Below are 27,609 nucleotides of genomic sequence, written 5' to 3'. Positions count from 1 at the left end.
CTCTGTGCTCCACTGTATTCATCCATGCTCTCTCAGTATTGTGAGCTAGTACCATGCAGATGTATTTTATTGCTCCATACACTTGATATTTATTACGCATTTTTTACAGTAATAACTTTGATTTTGCCTTTAATTATGGCCCCTAAGCGTGAATATAGTGTCAGTGATAAAGATGAGAAGAAGGTGAGGAACGTAATGACTAGAAAAGAAAGTTGGTGTATTCGATAGACTGACACATGCATAGTGTCCATGGGACGTGCCATAGGGGTAAACAAATCTTCGATTTGTACTATTAAGAGAAGTGAGGCTATGATAGGGCTAGTGTTGCTGGTGGCTTATGGAAAAGTGCAAAAGAGAGTAAGCCTGTGTCCCTTTTTTCCTTGTTATCTAACAACCACCTCTTTCTCCACATCATCTTCATCCACCATTGTCCTCAGTGAAGGTCAATACCCGTTATACTGTACTGTTAAATTTATATTACTCTGTTTATATGTATTTGACTAAAATTTAATGAAATATACAATGTAGGTATTGTTTTGCTAAAGAACAGGGGACTTAGGATTTGACAAGTGTTATCAATGGCCGTAGAACCTAACCCCCTATTTCCTGTAAGCCTCTATCTTACCAACTGCGGATTTACCCAACACGGGGTTTCCCATGAACCTAATCCCCATGGTTGGCGAGGGATTACTGTATACAGATGGCCATCATGAGGGATAAGAGGTGCTAATCATCTATTTATGATTTAATCTTTTAAGGGTTAATTATCACAGACTATCCACCTAATACTGTAATTGTACAGTATTTTTTTTTTTTTTTTTTTTTATATGAATTTATATTTAGTAATTCTTTCAAGCCCTTTTCCATAATATTGCAAAACAACAGATATATTTTACTAAAAAACAATGTTTTTATATCTCTCACAGTTTGTGGAGGACCCAGCCCATTGTTTACCAGATGTTCATGTGCTCCTCGCAAGGCTTGTGGCAGATATACTCTCTGATCCTGTCCTGCATCACCTGACTCATCTGTTATCTACCACTGCTCCATCTGCACCTCCACCATCTTTGCCTCTACAAGAGCAACACCCACACATGTATCTTCCTTCTAACACTAGTGCATCAGCTCCACTCCCTAGCACTTACGAATGTTAAATAATAACATAAGTATCCAGGAGTTGTACATAAGAGAATAGTAAAAATTATATGATTTGGTAGGATACAGTATATTAATGAAGTTCTAGTCTTGTACTTAGAGAAAATGCTTTTGATGCAGGAGCCTTGCCTTTCAATATCAGGTAATGTAAAATAATGTTCTGTGATAGGCACTATAATGAAGTTATACTTTAGTTGGGAGTAAATAATAATACAAGTTACTTTATAGTCCAAGGAGATAATTTACGTTCAAATTCACGGTAGACATCGTGGATATTTTATACAAGTATCCATTGTGATTACATTAAAGTTTATTATCAGTAGGTATCGATATTTTTTATATAAAATGTACAGGTTGTAATTATATATGTATGCAGGTATAAAATTATTGTTTTTCATATTCACTTTTTTTAAATGGAGAGACATTGAACAGAGAAGGCATTGTTCAGTGGGTTGAGTACATTTCTTTAGTCAATAAAATATTTATCAATGATAATTTTTGTAATTTTTTAAAAATCTTCTCTCGCCCAATTTACCTATGGGTAAACAAACACAGTTATTTATTGAATTTATTCTAGTCCATAATCCAACAGATGGTACATTAATAATGCTTACAGAGTTTCTGCAATTTAGTGACATTTGACAATAATTCCTTTTTGTTTTATTCCCTCCATACAATACCTTTATTCCTGCCATGTATACAGCTAATATATAATTAACTTGATTGAGGAATTTTAGAAAGTTCTCACTTCATAACATCTAGTTGTGAAAATGGTATTCAATAATATAATCAGAGTTAATCCCATAGTTATGTAGAGCTTACATCTATGTGTAAGTTTTGCTTCTAAAATTGCATTAACAGCAATCAAAATACTGTACATAGTGACTATGTATTCATGGTAAATTAAATTATTAAACATTTATATAGACAAACAAATAAACAACAATTTCAATGTATTGTATGGAATAGTAATCTTATGCTGACTCAAATCAATTGCCTAATTTAGTTTAACTAATATACAATCATCCTTTGATGATTACTCTGAATCAGTTTCTACGGTATGTACAATTTGGAAGAGGGCAAAAATTTTGGTATGTACAAGCACTGGCTGTCCTCTTTGTTAAGTTTCCAAGCGATGTGCTGAAATAAATAAGATTTAGACAATGACATAATTTAGCTCGCTCACACACACACAACAAAGGTTTAATAAAGCCACCTTCATACACATTTATGCAAATGTAGGTGTGAATATACTTATGTATATGTGTATAAATGTACTTGCATAGTTTTATGGGTATGCATGCATACATCGTGTGTGTGTGTGTGTGATCAACGAGTGCCTCATGACCTCCAAAACTCACTAAATCCCTCACATCATGTCCTTTTCATCAGTTCATACTCCCCAACACTGGATGCAGAGGATGACATCAAAGGAGGCCTTTTATGCTGACCTCAACAAAGTGCTAACCTCTATCACCAGAGAAGATGAGGTTGTGCTCCTTGATGAACTTTAATGACAGTTGGCCAGAGATGCTGACATAGGGAGAACTGGACTAAGCTTCTCCTCAGCAAGTGTGATGCACATCTCACTATCACCAATACCTTGTTAAGGCAAGCCGACAAATTCAAGGGTTCACGGCAACACCTATGATCAATGTCAGAGAAAGAGATTGCCAAGATGTCCTCATCCCCGAGCTATGCATGGCTCAGACCACTGCGACACTGATCATCATCAGCTCATCAGAACCAAGCTATTACTTCACATTGCCCCAAAACGGTGAAGGCAACAAGCCTCCAGAAGAGGTTTTAACACTAAACGTCTGGAGGATCCAGTGGGAGCACATGCCATCAGAGAGGAGCTCAAACATGGGCTGATAAACAACCTGACAACAAACAACCCAAATCCCAGTGCCAAATGGGATATTCTCAACACTGTCATGACAAAAAAACCTGCAGAGAGACCCTTGGTCAGATCAAAAGAATACACCAGGACTGGTTTGATGAAAGTGACCTGGCCATCAATGTACTCGTCAATGATATATGTGCTGCTTTAACTGACTGGCAGAATGACCCTCAGTTTCGGACCAAAGCTGATACCTTCCGCAAGAAGAAAGCGGAGGCCCAGCAGGAACTTCACAATCTAAAGAACGACTGGTTTAAAAATAAAGCATGTGAAACAAAAATTTGCAGATCAGCACTCTTGACACAGCCCCCCTCCGTTCATCCGACGGTAACGCCCTAATTAAAGATGATGAAGGCCTCCTTCAGGGCTGGAAAGAGCACTACCATTCACTGCTCAACCAAAAATCCGATGTGGATGTCCTGACTACCCAGCAGGTCCCTCAGCATCCACAGCTAACCCACCTCAGCTATCCTCCATCCCAGGATGAGATAGCTACTGCCATCAAACACATAAAATAACAAAGTCTCAGGGCCTAATGGAATCCCAGCCGAGGAAAAGGAGGAAATTCCCGAGGCTCTTAAAGATGCCTGCATCCTCAATATTTATAAGAACAAGGGAGACCGGTCAGACTGTGGCAACTACCGCGGGATCTCGCTACTGCCCGTAGCTGGTAAGATTATCGCCCGAGTCCTCCTAAACAGACTTCTTCCTGAGGAGGAGAACTTCCTCCCAGAATCTCCATGTGGATTTAGCTGGCACCATTGACATGTTCATTACTGCGTTCCAGATACAGGAATATTGCAGAGAACAGCGTTGTGACCTGTACATAGCTTTCATAGACCTAACTAAGGCCTTTGACTCGGTCAAAAGGGAAGCCCTCTGGTGGACCCTCAGCTGTATTGGCTGCTCACCAAAATTCATCGCCATTGTGAGGCAACTCCACAATGGCATGAACGGCAGTGTCCTGCACAATGGCACCCAGTCCGAGTTCTTCCCCATCCAAACGGGGGTTAAACAAGGGTGTGTACTGGCACCAGCTCTCTTTCCCATTTTCTTGGCTGCCTTCCATACTCGTGCCAGTGCCAATTTAGCCGGCAGGGTGGACATCCTGTACTGGATGAATGGTCTTTTCAACATTTTTTTTTTTTTTTTTTTAAGGGGATTACCCCACGCGGGAACAGGTCACTGACCCACATTGGGGCCTGGGGGGCGAAGTTGTAATAATAATAATATTATTATTAATATTAATAATAATAAAAATAATAATAATAATAATTCAGATAAGTAAAATTTATAATAAAAAAATAAAAATAATAATAAAGAACCATAAAGAAATACAAAAATGAAAAAACAAATATTAAGAGTGAGAAACAATATACAGTATGTATGTTATGCTGTCAATAGTAAGAGAAACAATTGAGACCCTGCAATTGTGTGTAAATGAGGCAGAAAGTCAGATCAGCAACCTGGGACTTGATCACAATTTTTGTGATGCCATATGACAGCAGGGTCTACCATAGACAACACATTATGCTTCCAATATCTTCCCAGGTGGTAGTACCTCCCTGTTTGGTAGCTGCCTACTACCTGCGACTCCAGGCAGGAATAAAGATGTTGGCAGGATTCCACTACTGAACCTCAGAATGCTGACGACCTCGCCCTCATACACTGAACATGGCGAGGAATTATTGGGTAGACATTACAAGATGTGAGATATGCTATCATTGCCTTTCACAACAAGAGTACTTTATGTAACGCCGAGATACCCAAAGTATCACAATAGATTAGGCACCATGAAACAACTGGTGCCACACTGAAACTTACAATCACAAATATCTGTTGCCTGCAAGTCACTTGATTTGTAACCTTATTAAGGTGTTAAATCAATGCAATTTACACATCAGTAACATTGCAGATTCCATGCAGACTGATATGTATTGTATATTGCAAGTACAATTTGGTTTGCTTAGTCATTCTTCATAAATCGAACATATTCTGTATAGAATTTTAACCCCCACAAAAATATTATGCATATATAGTTTGACCAAAACTTTTTGCCTTAAAATTTTATCATAAAAACTTGAACTGTGCTCAAGTATATACTGTACAGTATAATGTACACAACTACATCATCCACTTTATCTCACAGAGCACAAGGCCAACCATGCCACTTACACGTATGCTCTAGATTGAAGAACCTTACCTACATCTATTAACACTTTAAATAAGAAACAATTTAATTACCTGAGTGTATATCATAAGAATGGTTATTTACTTAAACTAATTTATTATGATTATAAATAAGCCAATCTGTGTTACTGTATTATGCTAGCTGTTGTTTTGAACAGTTCTACCTTCCTGCTGATAGCTGTCTGAAGAACAGATTCCAGTACGTGGGTCTTTACTTTTAATTTACTAAAAAAGAAATTACCTGTACGTCTTTATTTTATCAGACTTCTTCACATCTCTGGTTTTTGCCTTAGTTTTTTACCAAATAGCTTGTTTCTACTGTACTTCTAAAATACAATTAACAGACAAAGATTACGTTAAGACACAAACACACAAAACACATCCAAATACAGCTCCTCCCCGACTTACGACGGGGTTAGGGACCCAAATCAAGGTCGTAAGTCGAAAATGCTTAAATAATACATAGAAAATCTAAAATGGGTGTCTCTTTTTCTTCTCAGTGCCACAAAATCTCTCACTTTTAAGCTTCCCAGCCATTTAAAGTGAATTACAAAAAAAAATTTTGTCAGTACACAGCGCAATCACTGACGTTGGAACTCGAAAATACATAATTTTACAAAAGTTTGGTACGACCGAGGCGGTCGTACGTATGGATGGTCGTAAGTCGGGGAGGAGCTGTAAATAATAATTGGAAATTCTTCTCACAAATAATCAAAAACAATTTTGTTAAAAAAGTGACAGTCTACCCTCAAGTCTGTGATTTATTACTTTATTAATAGAGCACGGACTTGAGGGTGGGCTGTTACATTTTTAATAAAAAAATTTCTGATTTTTTGTGAGAGGATTTTCCAATTATTATATATTTGGATGTGTTTTGTGTGTGTGTGTGTGTCTACACACACACACATATTTACAATACAGGTAAAGGAAATTACTGTCTCTAGAATGAATGGCTCCCTGTCCCAGCTGCAAATATACTGGCAACTTTGAAAACTACCCACAGACATTCTTGGGTACATCCAGGGTGTCATCCGCGAATAACCGAGAACCGCGAACTTGAGAGCATACTGTATATCAGTATCAAGCTTCTGCATTAAGTCCATCCACATTTTTCATGACTGCTAAAGAAAACTACTTGAATTTTGAAACTTTTGATAATCTACATTCATCACAGTACAGTGACCTCTCATTACAAGCCATTATGATTGAAAAAATAACAACAATGAAATGACTGGAGATGCACTATCACAAACTCAGGAACTGTAAATAATAGAAGAGCAGTAGTCTGGGCACCTACAGCCCTGGACAACAGAGCAGCAACAATAGGAATTATGACCAGATGTTCTAAATTTTGGAATATTTGCTAGATTTCAAATTAAATCAAAATATTTTCAAATATAAGTGGTGCCAGTTTTTTAGAAATCCTATATTTTGACATGCTGGATTTTTGGGGTTCCGCTATGGTATTAGAATAATTACTTACATTGTTTAGGTATCCTGAGTGACTCATTATCCCTGATTGTCACCTCATGAGTGACGGCGTGGAATAGATAACGTACCCGCAGGTTCTTCTCTTCTCCAGGACAGGGATCATAAAAGCCAGGAAGTGAACACTGTAAGATATGAGAATAAGCTATTGCAACTTCAATTATTGTATATGGATAAAGTGCAAAATATATTACTGATGGAATTAGCGAGAAAGGATTTCATATACACTAGTGACAACAAGGGGGGGCTAAATTTTGAATAAGAATGGGGTGAAGCATTAATATGGGCCAAAGCCAAGAAAAATTTTACCCCAAAATATGAAAAGGAGATTATCATTACCAAACATGAATGGCAATATGCAAGTGAGAGATGGGGATCCTTTAACAGAAATATAAATGATTATAGTATTTCCACGCTAACCTGCCCTGTAAGCCACGCCCCTTCTATAAAAATAGCTGCTTTGTTAAAAAAAAATGTTTGTGTAGCTGTCCATTTATTCGAACTAAATATGTTTCACAATTGGTAAGTAGACCTGTTATTCTCTAAAATAATGTTAAATATCTGGACTCAAAATGCAAATGATTTCAAGGCATTAGCATTTCACAGAGGGTGTTAGAAAATTTTAAATACTGTACAGTGATATCTCTGTTAGCTGGAACAATTGGTGAAGAGCACTTCCAGAAATGAGAGATTTCCAGGTAATGAGACGACTCTCTCAAAGCCGGAAAAAATCCCACACCCTCGGAATTGTCCAGAACTTTCCGGGTAACGGAAAAATGTTCCCGGAAGTTCCAGAAATTGTGCATACATCATCTCTCAAAGCCGGAAAAAATCTCTCTTCCCCGGAATTTTCTGGGTAACAGAAAAATTTTCTCAGAAGTTCCAAAAACTGCACCTGGATTTTATCTCTCAAACCTGGGAAAAACTCCTCCATCCCCGTAATTTTCTGGGTAATGGGAAAATTTTCTCGGAATTTTTCAGAAAATTTGCCCCTCATTAAATTTCAATTCCAGCTATTGGAGAGTACCAGTTAAGAAGAATTTTGTCTAACAAAGATATTACTGCAGTGATATCCCCATTAGCCGAAACAATTGGTGCAAAGCACTTCCGGGGATGAGAGATTTCCAGCTAACCAGACGACTTTCTCATTACCTGGAAAATTCCTTATCCCTGGAATCTTTTCCAGTTACTGGGAAAAGTTTTGGAAAACTAAACTAGACATCTTACACAGACAGACATTACCCCAGAATGTTTCTGGGTGTTGGGATGTTTTCCTCGAGTCTAAACTACCAGAGACTGTAAATGTAGTTCTAATTAAGTTAGAGACTCCATTTCTTTACTATAATAATCCAGAATAGTTTATCTAAAAGTTTGGTTCAATGAATACATTTAAAAATAAAAAATCTATATGATACGGGCAAGAATGAAGCTGCGTTACAGCACAGTCTGGTATTTTCCACTCCCATGGAGCTGTGGAGGATTAGTGGGTCTCGTGTAACTGACCTGACTGTCAGGTGGAGGTAGAGTAGGGGATTAGTGGGTCTCCTGACCTGAAGATGTCTTGAATAAACACAAAAGCTGAAGTATTTTTAGGGAGATTGTGATAAGTCTATGTATAAATGAGCAAAGTTGTATCCCATCAACATTACATTGCATAACATTTTAAAATATGGAGTGAGAAAGCAGAAAGGTGTGAGTGATTAGAGAAATGAAGTGGGAAGGAGTGTTGCCAAGTGCTCCTCAACAGCTGATATTTAACTCGCTACTAAACACACACAAATTTGCCGTACAATAAGACACTTGCTCCTCATGCTTGCTTTCTTAATTCCTGAATTTTGTGTGTGTGTGTGGAGGGGGGGGAGATGATGTTGGAGGGTGTGTGAGTGGTTGTTGGAGTGTGCATGTGTGTTGGGGTGTGTAATGTGTGGGTGAGGGGTGGTGTTGGAGGGTGTGTGTGTGCATGTCAAACACAGGGTAGTGAAATGCATCTAGTGTGGCAGCATTATGTCAGTGTTGAGGTGCAAGCACTGCTTGCTCCCTCTCACTTTCAGCTGCCGCCGCTGGCTAGCCCTAGTGGCGAACAGGGAAGCAACTTGCAAAAATCTTCTCCTGCCAGTACACAGCCTCCTCACCATCAAGACTCCTGATGTGCCCCCTCGTGGCAACACACGGTAACTGGGTGCCTCATGGGCTCAGGCTAAACCAGCAGGGGATCTCGGAGTAGCAGTGGATCTCAAGAGGGACGGCGCATAGGCCCACTGGCATGTGGACACGTTCTGTCACCTACCAACCATTGCCCCGCTGCCTTGCGGATTAACCTTGATAGGTATAAGGCTATGGGGGTAAACCCCGAACGAAAAATCTGCGGTGGCGCCCCGCATCAGGCAGACATGCCTATAGAGCTCCAACAAACAAACTAATGGATGAAGGAGCGCCCCAGGCCTAAAATGTTATTTGCTCTGGTTTGGGAATATTTCTTAGGGAAATTTCTAGGAGGCTTCTTGGCTGAGAACCCCCAATTTTTTTGTACGGATCTTCCGAAATCCGGATTTCCCTTGTACGGATCTTCGAGGGTTTACTGTAGTATGGTCTGGAAAACTTTTAGCTTTTGCAACAGGGTAGCCATATTCAATACCAAAACTAGATGTCTTTTACTCAATTTCACCAATTCACTGTAGTGACATCCCCCATCCCCACTCCAAACCTTCATGTGCTCTGCTGCTTCTTGAATATCCCTCCTTATTTCTAGTACTTATCAATCCATCCTTTCATCTTCTTGGTCTTCCTCTATCCCCTTTTACCATCCACCTCTGATTTGTACACTTTTTTTAGTTTTTACCTATCTTTTGCTTTACATGCTCTCAATACAGACATTTACCTGAGCAAACCCAGACCCGCTCTCTGTCCGACAGTTCTATCACTTCCACTTATCTTTATTTCTGTACTTTTTCATTCTCTGCTCGCTATTTATCTTATACTGTACATATTCTCAAACATGTTATTTGTTAATTTTAATTTGTTTCTTCCTCTTAAATCCAAAATCCACATTTCAGACCAATATACAATAGTAAGTAAGCTCAACAATTTCCTAATACATCCCATCTTTATCTCTTTTGACATGGTTCTCATTCTCTTTATATACATTTCTCATTGCACCTACTAGCCTTTACCTCCTCTATCCAGATTCAGTTATCACTCACTGTTCCATTTATTGACAATTTCATTCCCATCATACCTGAAACATCTCACTTCTTTATCTCAATCTTCTTTCACATTAACATATATTTATCCTTGTCTGTTCCATACTTATTTCCAACACATAGTTTTGTTTACATTCATTTTGATCATCAACTCCATACACACACTCCCAAATTCATTCACTAACAGGGAAGATCATACGAGTCTCATAAACAAATCTGTTCCCCTAAGCATCCCCATGCCAAAGATTAAAGATAGATAATGCAGGATGTTGAGAATTGCTAGGGGTTATAAGAAGTACAAAAAGCACTCTGTCCCAGGGTGTTTTGCACAATTAGTCTGGGGTATTAATGAAGATAAAACACAGATAGCAAATGCACAGACCCTCCTATATGTCTTGGGAGGCTATTATTAGGTGCAAAAATGCCAATAAGGAAGGTCCATGAATGTGCAATGATGGAAGCATTCTGGCAACATCATTTCTGATTGAATGTTTTGATGGCCTTTACCTGCAGTGGTTATAGAAAGCCAAGTGCCACAACATTACACCAAGCCCAGAAACAACATCAGTATTAAGAAAGCCAAGTGCCACAACATTACACCAAGCCCAGAAACAACATCAGTATTAAGAAAGCCAAGTGCCACAACATTACACACAAGCCCAGAAACAACATCAGTATTAAGAAAGCCAAGTGCCACAACATTACACCAAGCCCAGAAACAACATCAGTATTAAGAAAGCCAAGTGCGCCACAACATTACACCAAGCCCAGAAACATCAGTATTAAGAGCTGCGCCAACATTACACCAAGCCCAGGAAACACATCAGTATTAAGAAGCTGCGCCACAACATTACACACAAAGCCCAGAAACACATCAGTTAAGAAAGCCAAGTGCCACAACATTACACACAAGCCCAGAAACAACACCAGTATTAAGAAAGCCAAGTGCCACAACATTACACACAAGCCCAGAAACAACACCAGTATTAAGAAAGCCAAGTGCCACAACATTACACACAAGCCCAGAAACAACACCAGTATTAAGAAAGCCAAGTGCCACAACATTACACACAAGCCCAGAAACAACACCAGTATTAAGAAAGCCAAGTGCCACAACATTACACACAAGCCCAGAAACAACACCAGTATTAAGAAAGCCAAGTGCCACAACATTACACACAAGCCCAGAAACAACACCAGTATTAAGAAAGCCAAGTGCCACAACATTACACACAAGCCCAGAAACAACACCAGTATTAAGAAAGCCAAGTGCCACAACATTACACACAAGCCCAGAAACAACACCAGTATTAAGAAAGCCAAGTGCCACAACATTACACACAAGCCCAGAAACAACACCAGTATTCTATCTGAAAGAATGGTCTACATAAATGGTTATCAAACATTCACAAATAAAGTTGGGCCTAAGTCAGAGCATGAGCTTCCAATGTTTAATGAAGCAGTTTTGGCAGAGATCTGAGAAAGTCTGCACTATAACTCAAGGTAAGAGTGATTTCTCAAATTTTTATGTTGTGTTGTGATTATATGAATGTTTTGCCTGTTTATATATATTAAGTATTTCTCTGTGTTACTGAAGAAAACCACACTGAATGCACCTCATTTAAGTAAGTGTAAATCATCTTCCAGTAAGGAAGGATATATCTGTCGTCTTGGGTTTCCACAATAAAGAGATCATTAATGTCTAATACGAAAAGGTTGGAGTTAGTGTGAAACTTTGAGGAAGCCCATAATTGAACATGGAGTCAGAAAAAATATCATCTACAATTACAGGAACTCTATGGTTAGAGAGAGAATAAATTAAAGAGAAAGGTCAAAGGAAAGAAATTTTGTAAACAGTTATACATGATAAACTCTCAGATATTTTGGGTATGTCAAAGCTCCTGCATAGGTTCTAACACACAAGTCTATTGAGTGATGGACTGAATGTGTAAGAAATCACTGATCAGCAGTAGAGCAACAATAATAAAAGTCATACAGCCATTTGGTGAGTAAACTGTAACCGGGATGTCAAAGGAGGGAAAATTTTCCATTTCTATAAGAAACAGTATACTGTATCTAGCTTAGCCAAATGCAAATGAACAAGAACTGGCACTCTAAGCATACATACAGTAATATTTGACTGTAAAATGATAAGGCTTGCAAACTGCATTAATAATCATTGGTTGAACATTTACTACTGTCTTATAAACGAGTCAGGACTGTCATGCTGTAAGTTAGTTTATTGAATACAGATAATAAAGCTAGAAGCAGAATGACCTGGTGACCTAGAATAAAATCCATCAACTGATACAAAGGAGAGAGAGAAAGGGGGGCACCTCTTAAGCCCTCCTAAATCATGAACGAGTGCTTCCTTGGGTGGCTATTGTTTAAAAAAAGTATTTAACCAAGCCAGCACCCAAATTTACATTATCACATGATTATAAATATAATATTGCCGAGATTTTTTCCACAGCACTTAACATGACATACCTTGGATGACTCTTGTAATATCAACTTTGAGTCTTTCACCAAACACTGTAGGGCAATGGAAACATCAACTACCTCTGGTGACCCACACTCCTCTTCCAATCCTTCTACCACAAGCTGTCCATACCATGCTCTGGAATATGATACAAAGGTTATTTGTTATCAATTCTCACCTTTAAAAAAATTTAAAAGGTCATTAAAAAAAAGAGGACATAATAATTATGCCCACTTTATGAACTTGTAAATAGAAAGGAGCATTATTATGTGGCCACTTAAATTCTATCATTCTATCATTATCTCCAAAATATGGAAAACCTCTCCTCTGCCCAAAAGCAATGTACAGTACTACTGAAGTTTTATGAGGAACAGTGCCTGGAGACTGATGACAAATACAGTATAAAAACTGAAATTCCATTTGACATCTGGCCCATTGACTACATCATCAATTGTCTCTTACAGCTACCAAAAATTTATACAACTGCACTGAATTTTCAAGAAGAGCAGTGAATAGAAAGTAACAACATTAAACAATTCGATAATTTTTAGCATTAATGCTAAAATTCAAGAGGTAATGCAGACCAGTGCAGCATCTCCAAATGGGGAGGTAGAAACTTGGTTAATTTCAATAGCAATAAAACACAGTACAGTATTTACCAATTACACTTTCCAAATTAGATGATCTCCCACCAATCACATTTCAGGATGAAATCATTCTGCCAAATTCTAAAATAGATATACTAGGTCTAACCATTTCCTCTAATATGTCATGGAAGCCACACATCCACAAAATTGCTGAAGCTGCCTCCCAAAAGCTGGGAATGCTGTACAGATGCCATAGTTACTTCAATCCTGAGCAGTTGCTTCAAGTTTATAAGGGATTCATTCATCCTAACTTGGAGTATTGCTCTTATATCTGAGATGGCTCTTCTTCTGTCCAACTTTTAGATAGGGTGGAATCAAAGGCTTTTCGTCTTATTAACTCTCCTCCTTTAGTTGATATCTCTCTTCCCTTTGTCTTAGCCACAATGTTGCTTCACTCTCTCTCTTTTACAGGTTCTTTAACAGGCAAAGTTCGGTGGATTGGGCATCCTGTGTACTGCCAGCAAGACCGTGGGCTCGTAACACTCGTCTTGCCCGTGGTGTGGATGTTGGTCACACTAGAATAACCCATTATAGTACATCCTTCTTTCCCCACACAGCCAAACTGTGGAATGCTCTACCTTCTTCTGTGTTTCTGTACTCGTACAATCTGCCTCACTTCAAAAAGCTGGTTTTCTGGCACCTTCGTGGTGTAGATTAAGTCTTTTTCTTTATTTTTCTTTAAATATCTCTTTACTCTTATTTTTTCGTCCCCTATACCCTGTTATGGGTCGATGACCTGTGCCTGGGTGAGCACGGGTGACATGAGAGTAGACTCAAATTTTTTCTACATTTCGATACAGTTTATTGGCTTGTTTCCGATTATTTGTGTTTTGTGTGTGTGTTTATGTTCTGTTTGTGTGTTTTGTGTGTGTGTGTGTGTGTGTTTGTGTGTGTGTGTGTGTGTTTTGTGTGTGTGTGTGTGTTTTGTTTGTGTTTGTTTGTGTGTGTGTGTGTGTGTGTGTGTGTGTGTGTGTGTGTGTGTGTGTGTGTGTGTGTGTGTGTGTGTGTGTGTGTGTGTGTGTTTGTGTGTGTGTGTGTGTGTGTGTGTGTGTGTGTGTGTGTGTGTGTGTGTGTGTGTGTGTGTGTGTGTTTGTGTGTGTGTGTGTGTGTGTGTGTGTGTGTGTGTGTGTGTGTGTGTGTGTGTGTGTGTGTGTGTGTGTGTGTGTTTTGTTTGTGTGTGTGTGTGTTTTTTTTTTTTGTGTGTGTGTGTGTGTGTGTGTGTGTGTGTGTGTGTGTGTGTGTGTGTGTGTGTGTGTGTGTGTGTGTATGTTGTGTGTTGTGTTTGTGTGTTTGTTTGTGTGTGTGTGTGTGTGATAATAATCAACGGTTTATTGAAAGAGCATGGCAGCTGGAAGGCTGAAAATATTCAATTACATAATTGGGGAATGGGTCTCTTGATTTACAAATGATATACAAGTATCATAAGTGATACAAATATGATATATAATAATTAGGTGTTGATAATTTTTACAGTGGTTGGGACTGGGCTGTTCTTATAGCAATCAGTTCGTGCTGGTATGGGCTGGATGTGGTTGGGCAGGTGTGTGGCCACGTGGCCAGGTCAGTAGCTTGGGGCAATGCATGTGTGCTCTGTCTTTCAGGTTAGGTCAGGTGAAGCCATAAGGTCAGATCAGGTTAGGTAAGATCCAGCCACACTCAATATTACACTGCTGTGCCATTGTGCTTTTCCTTGGAGTGCACTATAGGAACACTGTTTGGTAGTCAATCGTTCACTGATCACTTGAATGTTTTGCTGAATAAATCCCGGTGTAGTAAGGCTGGTAGGGCGTTGGGATATAGCCGGGGCAAAAGACTAAACCTGGCTGCTCAAACTGGGAGTGCCTTCAGGGCACGTCTTGTCTCGCTGGTGGTTGACAAGTGTGTATGTGCGTGTACACACATATACAATACAGGTAAAAGAAATTACTTTCTCAAGAACGAATGGCTCCCTGTCCCTGCAGCTAAAATGCCAGCAACTTTAAAACCACCTGCAGACATTCTTGGGTACATCCTGGGTGTCATCCGCGAATAATCAAGGACCGCAAATTAAAAATCCACAAATTTTCAGGGCATGCTGTATATTTAATAATACTGTAATCTATTGTAAATGGTAAATTGTCATTACTCAACAAGTGTATAGTGTATCTTAAATAATTTTATGCTTGCAGGAACTGTGTTGTTGTGATTGATGTGAGACCTACTACTATTAGCCTGAGTAATCACACTTGATGCAAAACATTCATTTAAGGTATTAGCTGTTTTTGTCAGCTTCCTTTTGTTTTGGGCTATCAAATCTTTTTTACTTTTATCCTCTTCGCCACTGATCGGCTCGCTAGCCGCCCGGGCGATCGGTCACGTCTCTGTCACGCACTGTTGGCAAATACTGGGCATGCACCGGCTCCTGAATGTACCTGAACCCGCTCCAGTGTTGGTCAAGTCTTCTCTTGAAAGAGCTCACACTCGGTGCCGTCACAACACTCTCTGGTAGATTGTTCCAAGAGTTTACAACCCTCACTCCGAAAAAGTTTGCCCTCACGGTTTTCCGGACTTGCGGCTTCTTCAATCTTGAGCTGTGACCCCTTGTGGGGCGAGCGTCCGCCAGCTCCAAGTAAGGACACTCAACTGAGTAGTGCCCCCTGAGATGCTTATAAACCTCAACTAGGTCCCCCCTTGCCCGTCTGTAGTATAAGCGAGGCAAGTTCAGGCGCTCCAATCTCTCAGGGTAGCTGAGATGCCGAAGTGCAGGCACCAGTTTGGTGGCCCTCCTTTGAACATTTTCAACCAACTGACAGTCCCTAGCATATCTCGGGGACCAAATAGACTTGAATGATCCTGTTTCATTTAGCTCATCATCAATGGTTGCTGTCAGGTTCTCCTCGACTTAGTATATCACCACCTTTTGTGGCCCTGTCTTTTCTAAATGGAGGGTGATGCCCTGGTAAATAAAATTTAACCTATGACACATCATCTCGACCCCAGGACTCACTAATTCCAATGATGTCTGGTTGTTCTGTGTCTGCATGTCCACTCAATACAGCATTTTATCTCACCGAGTTAGTAATATTACTTACCCGGTAACCCTTACGCCCCGGGTGATGTACCTGAACGCCTGACCAGCGCGCCCTGAGTGACATTTCAGAACTCGTGCCTTTTCCCGCCACTGTTTAAATGTCCAGCGCAGGGTTATCAGGTTCCCATGTGACTATTTGCCTGTCACGCCACACGCTCAGCCTCAGGGAAGCTTCCTGAACGTAATTACCTACTTTTGTTTTTCTTTTTCATATTTTGTCCAATTTATCATGTTGTATCAAAGTAATATTGCTAAAAGTAGTGTACAGTGGGGTATGCTATAAAGAATCTAATTGGTTCTAGAACCTTGTTCGTTATAGCATTCGTTCGTTATAGGATTAATCCGTTCCAGGCCCCCAAATACAACCACTTAACACTGAAAAATATAATATAAAATTGTAAAAATTGTAAAAAAGTGCATAAATATGCATCTAAACCCCTGAAATAAAGAGTATCATTAATACTTGTAATAAAAAAACAATAAATTTGTAAAAAAAAAAAAAAAAAAAAATTTTTTTTTTAATAATGTTCGTTGTAGGAGTTTCGTTCGTTATAGCATTCTCAATTTTATAGGTAAAACCGTTCGTTATAGGAATATTCGTAGTAGTATCCGTTCGTTGTAGCATACCCCACTGTAGTTGTATTGTAGTGTAGTATTACTGGAAAATAATGTAATGATTATGTTATAAATGTATTTATTTGTGGAATTATTATTATTTTATGCATTTATTGCTCTACCAAACACAGACAGCCTGGCAACCAACAATGTGTGTGTTGCCGAGCACTTTTTATGAAAAATAATGAAAATAAAATATTCTAAATGAATTATTTATAAGAAATAAGTATTATGATCAGTAAATATATGCATTTCTGGTCATCCCGGACACAAAGGCAAGCAGAAAATGGCAGCTAAGTGCACAGTGACCACGAGCGTCAGCTGTCAAAACAACACTTTCCCTTTATCTCCCTCGCCACAGCTGTCACAGGGAAGTTTCGAGAGGATCAATATATAGTTCTTTTTACTTGTTTTTGATTGTTTTATCATTTAAAAAGGTTAAAAATTATTTTTGGATAAGTTTTTATTTTTCTCGATTTACCACAGCGTGGGGTGACACGGCCAGCGGCACCCTAGCCCAGGGCGAAAGGGTTAAAGCTACAGAATGCCCTCGTGGGAGGGCTGGCACATTACTTCTATTTCTCCATTTTCCTGCACTCTAAATACTTAGCCTCTTCTGATCTTTAGCAGAGCATTTCCATATTGTGGGTCACTGCACAGCTTCTTCAGTTTATCCCTCAGCTCTTTGACAACTTTTTTTTTTGGCGAATTGTCAGGTTCCGGGTTATATAGACATTACTACATTCTGTTACTTGCTCGAGTTTCTTTGCCTTCTTTTAGATACACCTCTTGTGCTCATGTTTAGGGAAGGTAATCTTCACTAACTGCGCTGTGCATTTGTTATGCCTTTCCACATTTGAAATGTGCAACCCGTCGAAAAACTTGAAACATATTTCTAAGCATCTGTCTGACTGAATGTTTGTCTGTCTTTCCCTTCTTCCTCACAAAGTTCTTTATAATGAGGTTGTTTATCAGTCTGATCCACTGTGGGTGGTGATTTGGCCACAATTTCTTGTAAGTTGTTTAATCCTTCCTGCATTGATTGCTGAAGTTCTGTTATTTGTTACTTAAGTTTATCAGGTTCTTTATCTAACTTATCTATTTTGGTTCCATGATTCCCTATAGTCTTTAATACTTCCTTTCCCTGTTTCATACAGTCTGTGCAAAGAAACATGGCAGAAGCCAAGATACATTTGAAAGTTTAAATATATGCTCAGTCATTCCTAAGCATTCCTTGTGGTAATCTATCTTGCAGCTTTGGCATATAAGGACCTCAGCTTTGTTGCCTGGGGGCTGATTGCAGAAACCACATGTGCTTGAGCCATATTGTTGTTGTTGTTGATGTTTTATTTTGCACTGCCTTAACTATCTTGTTCTAGTATAATTTAGATGTGGCAACATCAAGCAATGCTTGGTAATATCGCAACAGGAATTATTAGTGCTTCAGCATTGTTAATGTCTGTCACATGACTCGTTGTCTTTCTAGGGAGAAGAAACCTAAATGTAGTGACTATTCTGTTCCAACAGTGGTAAAGGTGGTGGAGGGTACACAGCTGGGACTCTTGGGTGATTTTTCAAAATAATGAAAGTTGGTTGGGTTATAGAATGAGTATACTGTATACAGAGTGGGGTAAGAATATATGATAAGGGTAGGAACTTGGAGACACAGAAGTGAACATTACGACATGGTATGTGGTCCCATGCAGTACACAGCAAAGTATAGATTATCCAATATTAGTCCAAGAAATTGTTTAAAATTTTTAAAATAAACATTAGTCTTATAATGCACGTTGACATATTTTTTCCTTTTATAGTTATCCTTTTGGGTGGAGGGGGGTATGAATTGTGTCTCATCAAGTATGGTCCAAACCTGGACAAGGTGCTTTTTTTTTCTTTCCAGTTTCAAGTGGTTAAATGTTTCAGAAAAATGATCTTAGTACCAAAGCTAGGCAAATGATTACATTACCAAACCCCTGGAAATAATCTGTAAATATTGTACGTTATATTTTTTTCTTAAATATTTCCCCACCAAGTATCTGACCCCAGCCCATACCACCCTACAGCTCTCTACCAAATGTCATCATTGTTTTAAAGATTGTGATATCACTTACTGTAAAATGACGAGACCTTTACGCGCTTCCTCTTGTTCAACTATTCTTCTTACTGTCTCTCTCATAAGGTCCACAGCAGCCATGGCTTCACGACGTTTCTCTAATAATCTTGACAGAGAATATAAAACAACTTAAAATTTGTATTAATAACTGTTTGGTACTCACAACAATGATAATATCCATAGCATGTTTCACACGTAAAATCACATTAAAGCGCTCTTAAACCCCTAAAAGATATGATGAATTACTCCTTCATAAAGAAGCATATGCAAATATCAATGGTCATAGTTTTCACACTTCAGAATACAGTACAGTACTGCAATTTGGTAAATTTCACAATGATATTGGCACTAAAATATATGCAGCATTACCTGTCTATACTGAAATAATTGGTGAGTAACCAGTTTGATAGTGTATAAAGAGTTTTTGATTTTAAAACAAATCCAAAAAAACTCATCCAGATTTAGGATACAAGCATTCATTGATTTGCATCATACCAAACAGGGACATTTTTATATAAGGTCATTTAATAATCAGGGAACAATATTCCATATAAATCGCTGAAATCTGATACAGCGTCGTTTTGAATCACATGCGCACCAGTGTGGCACCCGCCTCACCATGCGTTCCCTGCCCACCAAAATTCAGTCTTACACTTTCTACTTTGGTGACAACAATTGGTTGATTATTTCTGAGCCCAACATTATTATTATTATTATTATTATTATTATTATTATTATTATTATTATTATTATAAAAAAAGTCCTGCTGGTAATGTATCTAAAAAATCCAATCTTTCCAAGAGTTTGGACATGAAAATTCAGAGTGTGGAGTCAAGAGAAGAATTGACTGGGGATGAGATAGCACCTGGGAAGGCAGAGGATAGACAGACTGAAGAGGAGAGTAACCTTCACAGTGACATCAGGTTAGTTTAAGTTTAAGTCTGAGTTTTTGTTTTAATTATTTCAAAGATGCTTTGTAATGAGAAGCAAAGAAAGAATAATTGTGTGAAATGGCTCGTGGTGTGGCGATCAGGCGGCTGCTCGCGAGTGATGTCACAGATTCAGTCAGCTGGGAGGACCTCAGGATGCTCACAGATTAGTGATTTATTTATTTCTCTTCATAGATGTTTATTCAATGATGTCATTTATTTTTAACCTGTACAAAACTCAAGAGTTGTAAAGTAACGAAATAAGTTTACTTGAGTACTGTACTCAAGTAACATTTTTGGATGTCTTCTTTTTAAAAAGTACTAAAAGGTTTCAGCACTTTTATTTAAGTATGGTTTTCTAATACTCGTACTGCGATACAAATGAAAAACAAAAATCGTTACTCGTTACATGACTCATACAAACAAACAGTTTTAATGTTTGAGGCAAACTAATTAATTAATTAATTATTAACCATAGTAAGAGTTGTGTGGGTGGAGGGCATGGTATGGGTGGAGCCGTGAAAGGTATGGTGTGGGTGTGGGGAGACACCACGCAGCCACATACCTAAAGGTCTCGTGAGGTGACGTCAGGTCAGATGGCAGTAGCCATGCCAGTAAACTTTCCCTTTTAATCTTCTTGTGTCCATTAGCATCTTGACCACCTACCTCACCTAGCCTACCCTCTTATCCCCCTCCCCCATCGAATCCCTCTCTTCTCCCCCACCTTTCCGTTAGACGCCGGTTGCTCTTTGCATATACCTGTACCTAAAATGAATTTCAAAGAAGCTGTGATTCTAAAATGCTTTACATAATTCCATCTTAGACATAAAGCAGGTATTTATATATGTGTGAGACTGAGTGTATTTAAAATTCTGCTTAAATAACTAAGTACCACTGCTCCCACCTCGCCAGCACCCGCCCCATGTTACGTGCTGCAAAAAATTCAGCCACTCATCAATTAGAATCAAAGAGTGACATCGCCACAGCCAGACCCCCAATTAAAGGGGCAGTTCACAGTGAGTCTTAACAGGGGCAGATCCAGGAATATAAAAAAAAAAGGGGGGGGGGTCCAAGAAGTTGTGGGAGGGGGAACATGGCGAGCACAGCGTGTCCACACAGCTGACCAATATCATGGGCATTTTGAGGCCATGTGCACTTGATATTAGGAAATATTCTCAAGGCAATAGTAAATACTTCTTACCACACAAAAATGCTGCATTAAAGAAAATGTATTGAAATTTTTTGGTGAAAAGGAAGGTCTAGACCCCAGGACCCCCTGAATCCACCCTTGCTTAGTCAGACTCAGTCACTCAATCACTATGGAGGCAACAATCATACACAAACTCCTCAGCTGAAGGACCTTGAGAGCTACTTGGAATGCCCAGGGGATGGAATGGAGCTACTGAGGTCCTTTCCAAACTTATGTGAATTATCTTTCAAGTTTAACACTCCACTACCTGCATCTGCTTCTTGTGTGCATCTGATTAGTCATGCAGGGCTCATTATTTATTTTTTAATTAATTTATTACACCCCAGGGGGTGATAAGCTTTGTCACAAGACCATACAGTCAGACACTAATAAATTGGTACTTGTGTCTTGCAGGACACACTATGACTTGTGATATGGAGACAATATTGACATGGCTTAAGGATAATGGGAGTTAGCACCCACAAAAGCATAGGTAGTGTAAAAAAATTAAATCTATATTATTATGAATAAGTAGGTGGTGACTTATAATGGTTAGTGACTCTTTCTATGTGTTTTGTGTTTGCACACCGGGTGGTGAAATGAATCTAGTTTGGCAGCATTATGTCAGTGTTAAGGTACAAGCACTGCTTGCTCCCTCTCGCTTTCAGATGCAGCCGCTGGCTAGTCATCGTGGCGAATAGGGAAGCAACTTGCCCTGCCAGTACACAGCCTCTTCACCATCAAGACTCCTGCTGTGCCTCCTCGTGGCAACACACGATAACTGGGAGCCTCGTGGGCCCAGGCTAGTCCAACAGGGGATGTCAAAATAGTATTGGACCCAAGAGGGACAGCGCATAGGCCCACTGGCATGTAGACATGTTCTGGCATCTACCAACCATTGCCCCGCTGCCTTGCGGATTAACCTCGGTAGGGATAAGGCTACGGGAGTAAACACCGAACTAAAAAAGTGCAGTGGAGCCTCGCATCAGGCAGACATGCTTACAGAGCTCCAACAAGACCCTAATGGCAGTAAAGGCAGAAGAGGTGACCACCATGGGAACCCAACGACTACACTGGCAAATGAAGGCATTGCCTGATGGACAGGCTACTAAAGCGAAACCCAACAAACTGGGCTATCGGTAGTCCATTGCAACTCTCCCTGGATCGGGAAAAGGGAGAGCCAATATGTGTGGTTGCAGCCTACGCTCCTGTCTTCCCACAGGTGGAAGTACGTGGATGACTGCACTGTGGGGGTTTCAGTGGACAACACCGCACCAGACTACTCATCGCTCCAAGGCACCCTGGACAGACTACAGGCATGGACTACGGAGAACAAGGTCACCATCAACTACACCAAAACCGTAGTCATGCACATCAATACAGCCACCACTCCAAAGCAAGCCCCAGCAGTCACAGTGGGTGCCCATCCTCTCTAGCTGGTGCAGTCTGCCAAACTCCTGGGTGTAACTATAGACAACAAACTTAATTGGAAGGCCCATGTAAATAACACAGTCAAGGCAGCCTCGTACCGTCTCTACATGCTACGAAGACTTAGGTCACTTGGGACACCCACGCCAGAGCTGAGGACCATCTACAACGCCTTTATTCTCCCCAAACTAACGTATGCGTCACCAGCCTGGTCGTCTTCTCTCAACTCCACCCAACAACATCAGCTAGAGAAGGTACAGAAAAGGGCCTGCAGAATACTCCGGCTACACCAACGCTCTCTCCACCCTGGAAATGCCATCCCTCAGTGACCTCCACCATCAAGCACTGGAAAGGTTTGGCCGTGGACTACTGCACTACCCTTGTCATCACCACCTCCTGCCACCTGCAGCCCCCCACCCAACTCGCGCAGTCCGCCACTACAACAAAATTCAGCCCATAAGAGCCTGCACTGATAGATATAAGAACAGCACCATCCCATCTATTGTTAAAATAATAAACAACTCCTGATTTATGTACTGTACAGCTCTGTAAATGTATTCAATGCGTATTATATCATTATGTCTAAAACAAATGTAAGTCTGTATATTTTCAGCCACCGGCTGCAACTCTATTAATAAACCGTTTATTATTATTATTATTATTATTATTATTATAAATCAACTCACGCACAGCCATCATCCAGCTCATCATCATCAAAACCCCTATACCCCTAAAGTCCTATGGCGACAGACAAGTGGCGACGGGAGCAGGCAGAAATAACTGCTGGGAATCTCTAGTCACAACTCTGCACATGGGCGGCACTGATAAGATGGTCGTTTATGCACTGGGATCTAGGCAGCAGTGGAATCTGGTCATGTCTGTGAGACTGAGCAGCCCTTTCGAGGAGCCACTCTGCTCACCCCACAAGGGGAGGGGGCTCGAAAAGGTGTCCTAAACATAGCTTGCCAAAAAAAAAAAAAAAACCTGACTGGGCAACCGCATCAAGTAAGGTAGTCCTTATGCGGTCAAAAACACAATCAAAATCAGAGATCCAAACAAAAACAAACTATACAACCTCTTAAGGTCGCTGCAGGGAAGGTCAGGACCCTTCTGAATACTGGCACAAATGAGCGTCCTGAAAAAAGAACTGCCCTTGTGCCCTTGCAGCAGCCATTGGTGAGTCCCGGCTCCCAGATGTGGGTCAACTCACAGAACGGGGGTCTGGCTATACCTTCTTCTGGAAGGGTAAGGCTGCTGCAGAGAGAAACCGCATTTATGGAGTTGGCTTTACCATCCGCCAACGCATCCTACACAGCCTAACTGAAATGCCTACTGGGATCAACAAGCGCCTCATAAAGCTTCGAGTCCCACTGAATCACTCGTGTCATGCCTTTTACATCAGTGCATATGCCCCAACACTGGATGCAGAGGATGATAACAAGGAGGCCTTTTACGCCGACCTCGATAGAATGCTAACCTCTGTCCCCACATGGGAGATGATTACTCCACACCATAATGCTTGGAGGAGCACCACACAAGAAGGTGCCAATACTTTCAAGTTAGCCCGAGTGCAGACTGCATGACGAGGCAGACAAGCGCCAACGCCGGAAAGACGATGCCGCCGCCCCTCCCGCACTAGATGTAGTCCCCCACATATGCAACTTTTGTAAATGAACTTGCCAGTCTCATATAGGCCTCTTTAGTCACCTCAAAACTCACCAATGCAGGTGACATCCTTAATAACTCTTATCATTGTATCATAGCTGGATGATTGCTATACTCGATTCCGAGTGACAGCAAAGTAGTAGTAGTGACTCTCCCTGTGGTAGGAGGTCCCTGACAGTGGGAGAGTCAAGGCAATACAGTAGTGTTGAAGGGTGTTAGCAATGGGACAGTTACAGAGTTTACAGGAAGAGTCATCCCCCACCTCTAGATACATGCTAGATAGGTCTGTATCCTAACCTAATGTGAGCAGAGACAACATTAAGTCTGCGGAACATAAGGCCACGTCGACGATACTTGTGTGGATATGGAAGAAATGATCAGAGTGTTGGATGGATATATTTTCAGCCCATTCACCATCCCTGCGATGGATTGTAGGGAGAAGAGTGGCTGAACATATTCTCTTTTGGTAAGTTATGCTGGGCTTATATTCAGGGCTAAAGGGTCCTGATTGGACACCCATAATTTAGAGAATCAGTTATTGAGTAATCTCGATAAAGATTTGCAAATAAACAGGTGTAATGCAATGTGTCTTTTATTTTTATCCTTATTTAACTATTTTTATATAATTTACTGTGGATTTATTTTAATATTTGAGACAAATAATAATTTTGTTGTTACTTTTTACTTTCAGTACTTGAGTACTTTACGAGTAAGATACTTTTTTACTTCTACTTGAGTACTTTGACATTTGAATACTTTTACTTCTACTTGAGTAACATTTTGCTATTGTAACAATATTTTTACTTAAGTAACAAAGTCCAGTACTTTTTACAACTCTGACAGAACTATAGTACAGTAGTATACTATTCCAACACAAAGTTAGTAGTCTGCTTTGGTTCATGCATAATGAGAGGATCTACTGCATAAAGTGAAGTGAAAAACTGAAAATTTCAATTATTTTAAACCTGCACAGAACTTTAACATGTCATATACCACTTAATTTGCCATATACTGTAACACTTTAACTTGGTAGTTTACTCTGTTTCATGCTAATGAGAGATCCACTGTACAAAGTTCACTGAAAAGATTAGTGTCTGAATAATGTTGCACCTTTTTGGAACGCATATGATGTAAATCAACAGTTTGCTGTACAGTACAGTACAGTATATGAAAAAGTTTGGTACAGTAATTTTATTCCAGATAAACTTTTATAATACAGGGTACTGGATCTTTCTTTTTTTTTTAATATAGTGTACTGTAGTTTGGTAACACAAGGCTTTAATCAACACTAAATATACACAATGCTGTAGTACATCAAACAAATACAATAACACAGATATTGTACAAAAAGTAGTTCTGTATTACAGTACATAAACAACTCCTTCCCTGACTGACCGGGTGGACAGCTGTGACATTCTGTTAACAGAGTACCAGGAATTTAAGATGACACAATACCGGTAATTCATCTGGGGTTGAGTGTGGGATTTTTTTGTGTGAAACATTATTATTTTACGATAATGCTATATTACCTGGCACCAAATAAACCTAAATAATATGGGAATTATGGTAAAATTGCATACACTTGTATAATGTAGTTTTATGAGGGTCATGGGACCACAGGGGGAATATTCTGCTCAGTCCAGCCAGCAACACACCTTTCCTACCTTCTCCCCCACACTGAATTAATTTCCTACTCATTTTTCTTATTTCATAGTTTTATATTATATTTTCTTTATTTCTAAGTCACACTAGAGTTCGGTAGAGAGTTTAGTATACAGTACTGTATAGCAAATTCATTTGGAATAGAGAGGTACTACTGGAATCTGAAGAGTGGTTTGGTATACAATGAATTTCAAGTATAGAGAGGTAATACTGTAAACCATATTTCTAATACAGCATTCAATAATCTGTTAAGGTTAGCTTTACAGCATAAAGTCACCCTAGACTATACATTCATATATACATTTTGTACAGTACAAGAAACACACTGTTAGGTGAAACATTAAACATGCCGAGACAAAAATATTTTTCTATTTACAGTACAGTACAATACATGTAACTGTTAACAATATCAATCATGACCTGATTCATCAGTGTACTGTATTTACAAGAGCTTAAACCCGCAATCCTCCTGGAATGTACTTTATTACAGTATGAAATTCTGTATTAGGTTTTATAAACTCACACAAGGTGCCTGGTGGAAGGTGGAAAACTCCTCTCACTACTCTATTAAATCCTATTCAACAATGGGCTTGGTCCCAATAATTGTAATATACTGAGAATCAAATGCACTAGAAAAAAATTGGGGTGGGGGGGGGGGGTAAATTGAATAATCTATTGGTAAATAAAACATCTTAGCAAAATAAAGATTAAATAATTCTAGCTGAGTAATAAGGTAAGTCAAATGGCAACTAGGGATACTTAATTATTACTCAGTACTATGCAGAGCATCTCATCACTAATTAAATAAGTTATATGTTATGACTGGATCATATTTTAGTTAGAATAAGATAAAAAATAAATAAACTATAATAAACTAAAAAGGACTTTGCCATTACCTGCTTCTGTTTGCTTCTCGCTGTTTGAGTAGTTCTGCTTGTTTCTGTTGTCGTAGATATGGTTGAATGATTAGCTTTTGTAGGGCTAACCAGCTCAATAGTGGTACTAATGTCCCATATATTACTGGTGCTGGCATAATTTCCTCACAGAGCATTATTGTAGCTGCATAAGTTTGAGATGCACGATGTAACCTAGAATGAATATTCAGAACAAATGACACACTGACTTTCAAAACTATCATTGCATTTAACAGGTATTATTAGGTGAGGTTTGATATTCTTTAAAATAAGGCTTTTTAACAACAGCCCACTGAATTGTGATACAGTGTCCCCTTTCGCCAGAATAATGGGTGCGGAGCAGTTCCACGTTTGAGAGATTTCCATCCCGTAGTCAAAGGGTTAAACAAAACTTCGCTGCTTCTACAATATACAGATTCAAACATATCCATCATCCATTTGCTCATAAATGTCCCCTTTTGCAAAGGAACACCTTACTTATAACATAATTCATCCCCCTCTCATCCTATTGTAAAAATATCATTTTCATCTGGCTAGCAATAGACGATTGCACTCTGCTGAGGAAAACCTGTCATTATTGTCAAAGCGCTAACCTCTATTGTAAAATCTCCCAACTGATATATGCTGTACTGTACACTTTCTCTCCTCACCCCCAGTACCCCCCCCCCAAAGACCTACCCCTCTGCTCTCTCTCTCTCTCTCTCTCCTGCTCACTGAGTGAATACTTCAAATTCACCCTTTGGAGTTCAGGGTTCACACCTCAGGGGGCGATAGGATTGGCAAAACTTAAGTGGTAAATGCAGGAGTGGAGCCAACTATACAGTATGCAGTGTGTATGCAATCCCTCCTTCATGGAAGGGGAGGAGAGTGACAGCACCAGATGCCACAGTAGATGGTACAGGACAAAGGCAGGCCATCCTGTATCATCATATCACCACTTGGCCTGCCTTGACAAGCTC

At 39.6% G+C, this 27,609-nt stretch overlaps 2 protein-coding genes across 3 annotated transcripts in view; one reads left to right on the top strand and one right to left on the bottom strand.

Moving 5' to 3' along the window:
* LOC121869336 (ectopic P granules protein 5 homolog) overlaps nucleotides 1-1,650 on the top strand; it is a gene marked incomplete at its 5' end in the record, with an annotated part of 135,335 nt that extends 133,685 nt beyond the window's left edge. For both annotated transcript variants that reach the window (XM_042370640.1, XM_042370638.1), the window contains 1 exon segment: nucleotides 927-1,650. In XM_042370640.1, the coding sequence (XP_042226574.1) occupies nucleotides 927-1,023 (97 nt within the window).
* A 60-nt stretch (nucleotides 1,651-1,710) lies between these two features.
* LOC121869337 (dnaJ homolog subfamily C member 11-like) overlaps nucleotides 1,711-27,609 on the bottom strand; it is a 55,290-nt gene continuing 29,391 nt past the window's right edge. The window contains exons 9-13 of the mRNA XM_042370641.1: nucleotides 26,633-26,824; nucleotides 18,862-18,969; nucleotides 12,427-12,556; nucleotides 6,732-6,861; nucleotides 1,711-2,295 (exon numbers count right to left, since the gene is read on the bottom strand). Coding sequence (XP_042226575.1) covers nucleotides 2,276-2,295; nucleotides 6,732-6,861; nucleotides 12,427-12,556; nucleotides 18,862-18,969; nucleotides 26,633-26,824 — 580 coding nt within the window. The 3' untranslated portion in view covers nucleotides 1,711-2,275. The remainder of the gene's footprint in view (nucleotides 2,296-6,731; nucleotides 6,862-12,426; nucleotides 12,557-18,861; nucleotides 18,970-26,632; nucleotides 26,825-27,609) is intronic.

Source organism: Homarus americanus, unplaced genomic scaffold (genome assembly GCF_018991925.1).
Source record: "Homarus americanus isolate GMGI-L3 unplaced genomic scaffold, GMGI_Hamer_2.0 scaffold36734, whole genome shotgun sequence".
In the NCBI taxonomy this organism is placed as follows: domain Eukaryota; kingdom Metazoa; phylum Arthropoda; class Malacostraca; order Decapoda; family Nephropidae; genus Homarus; species Homarus americanus.
The sequence above is the reverse complement of the archived record's forward strand: the minus strand, read 5'-3'. Positions and strand labels throughout refer to the sequence as shown.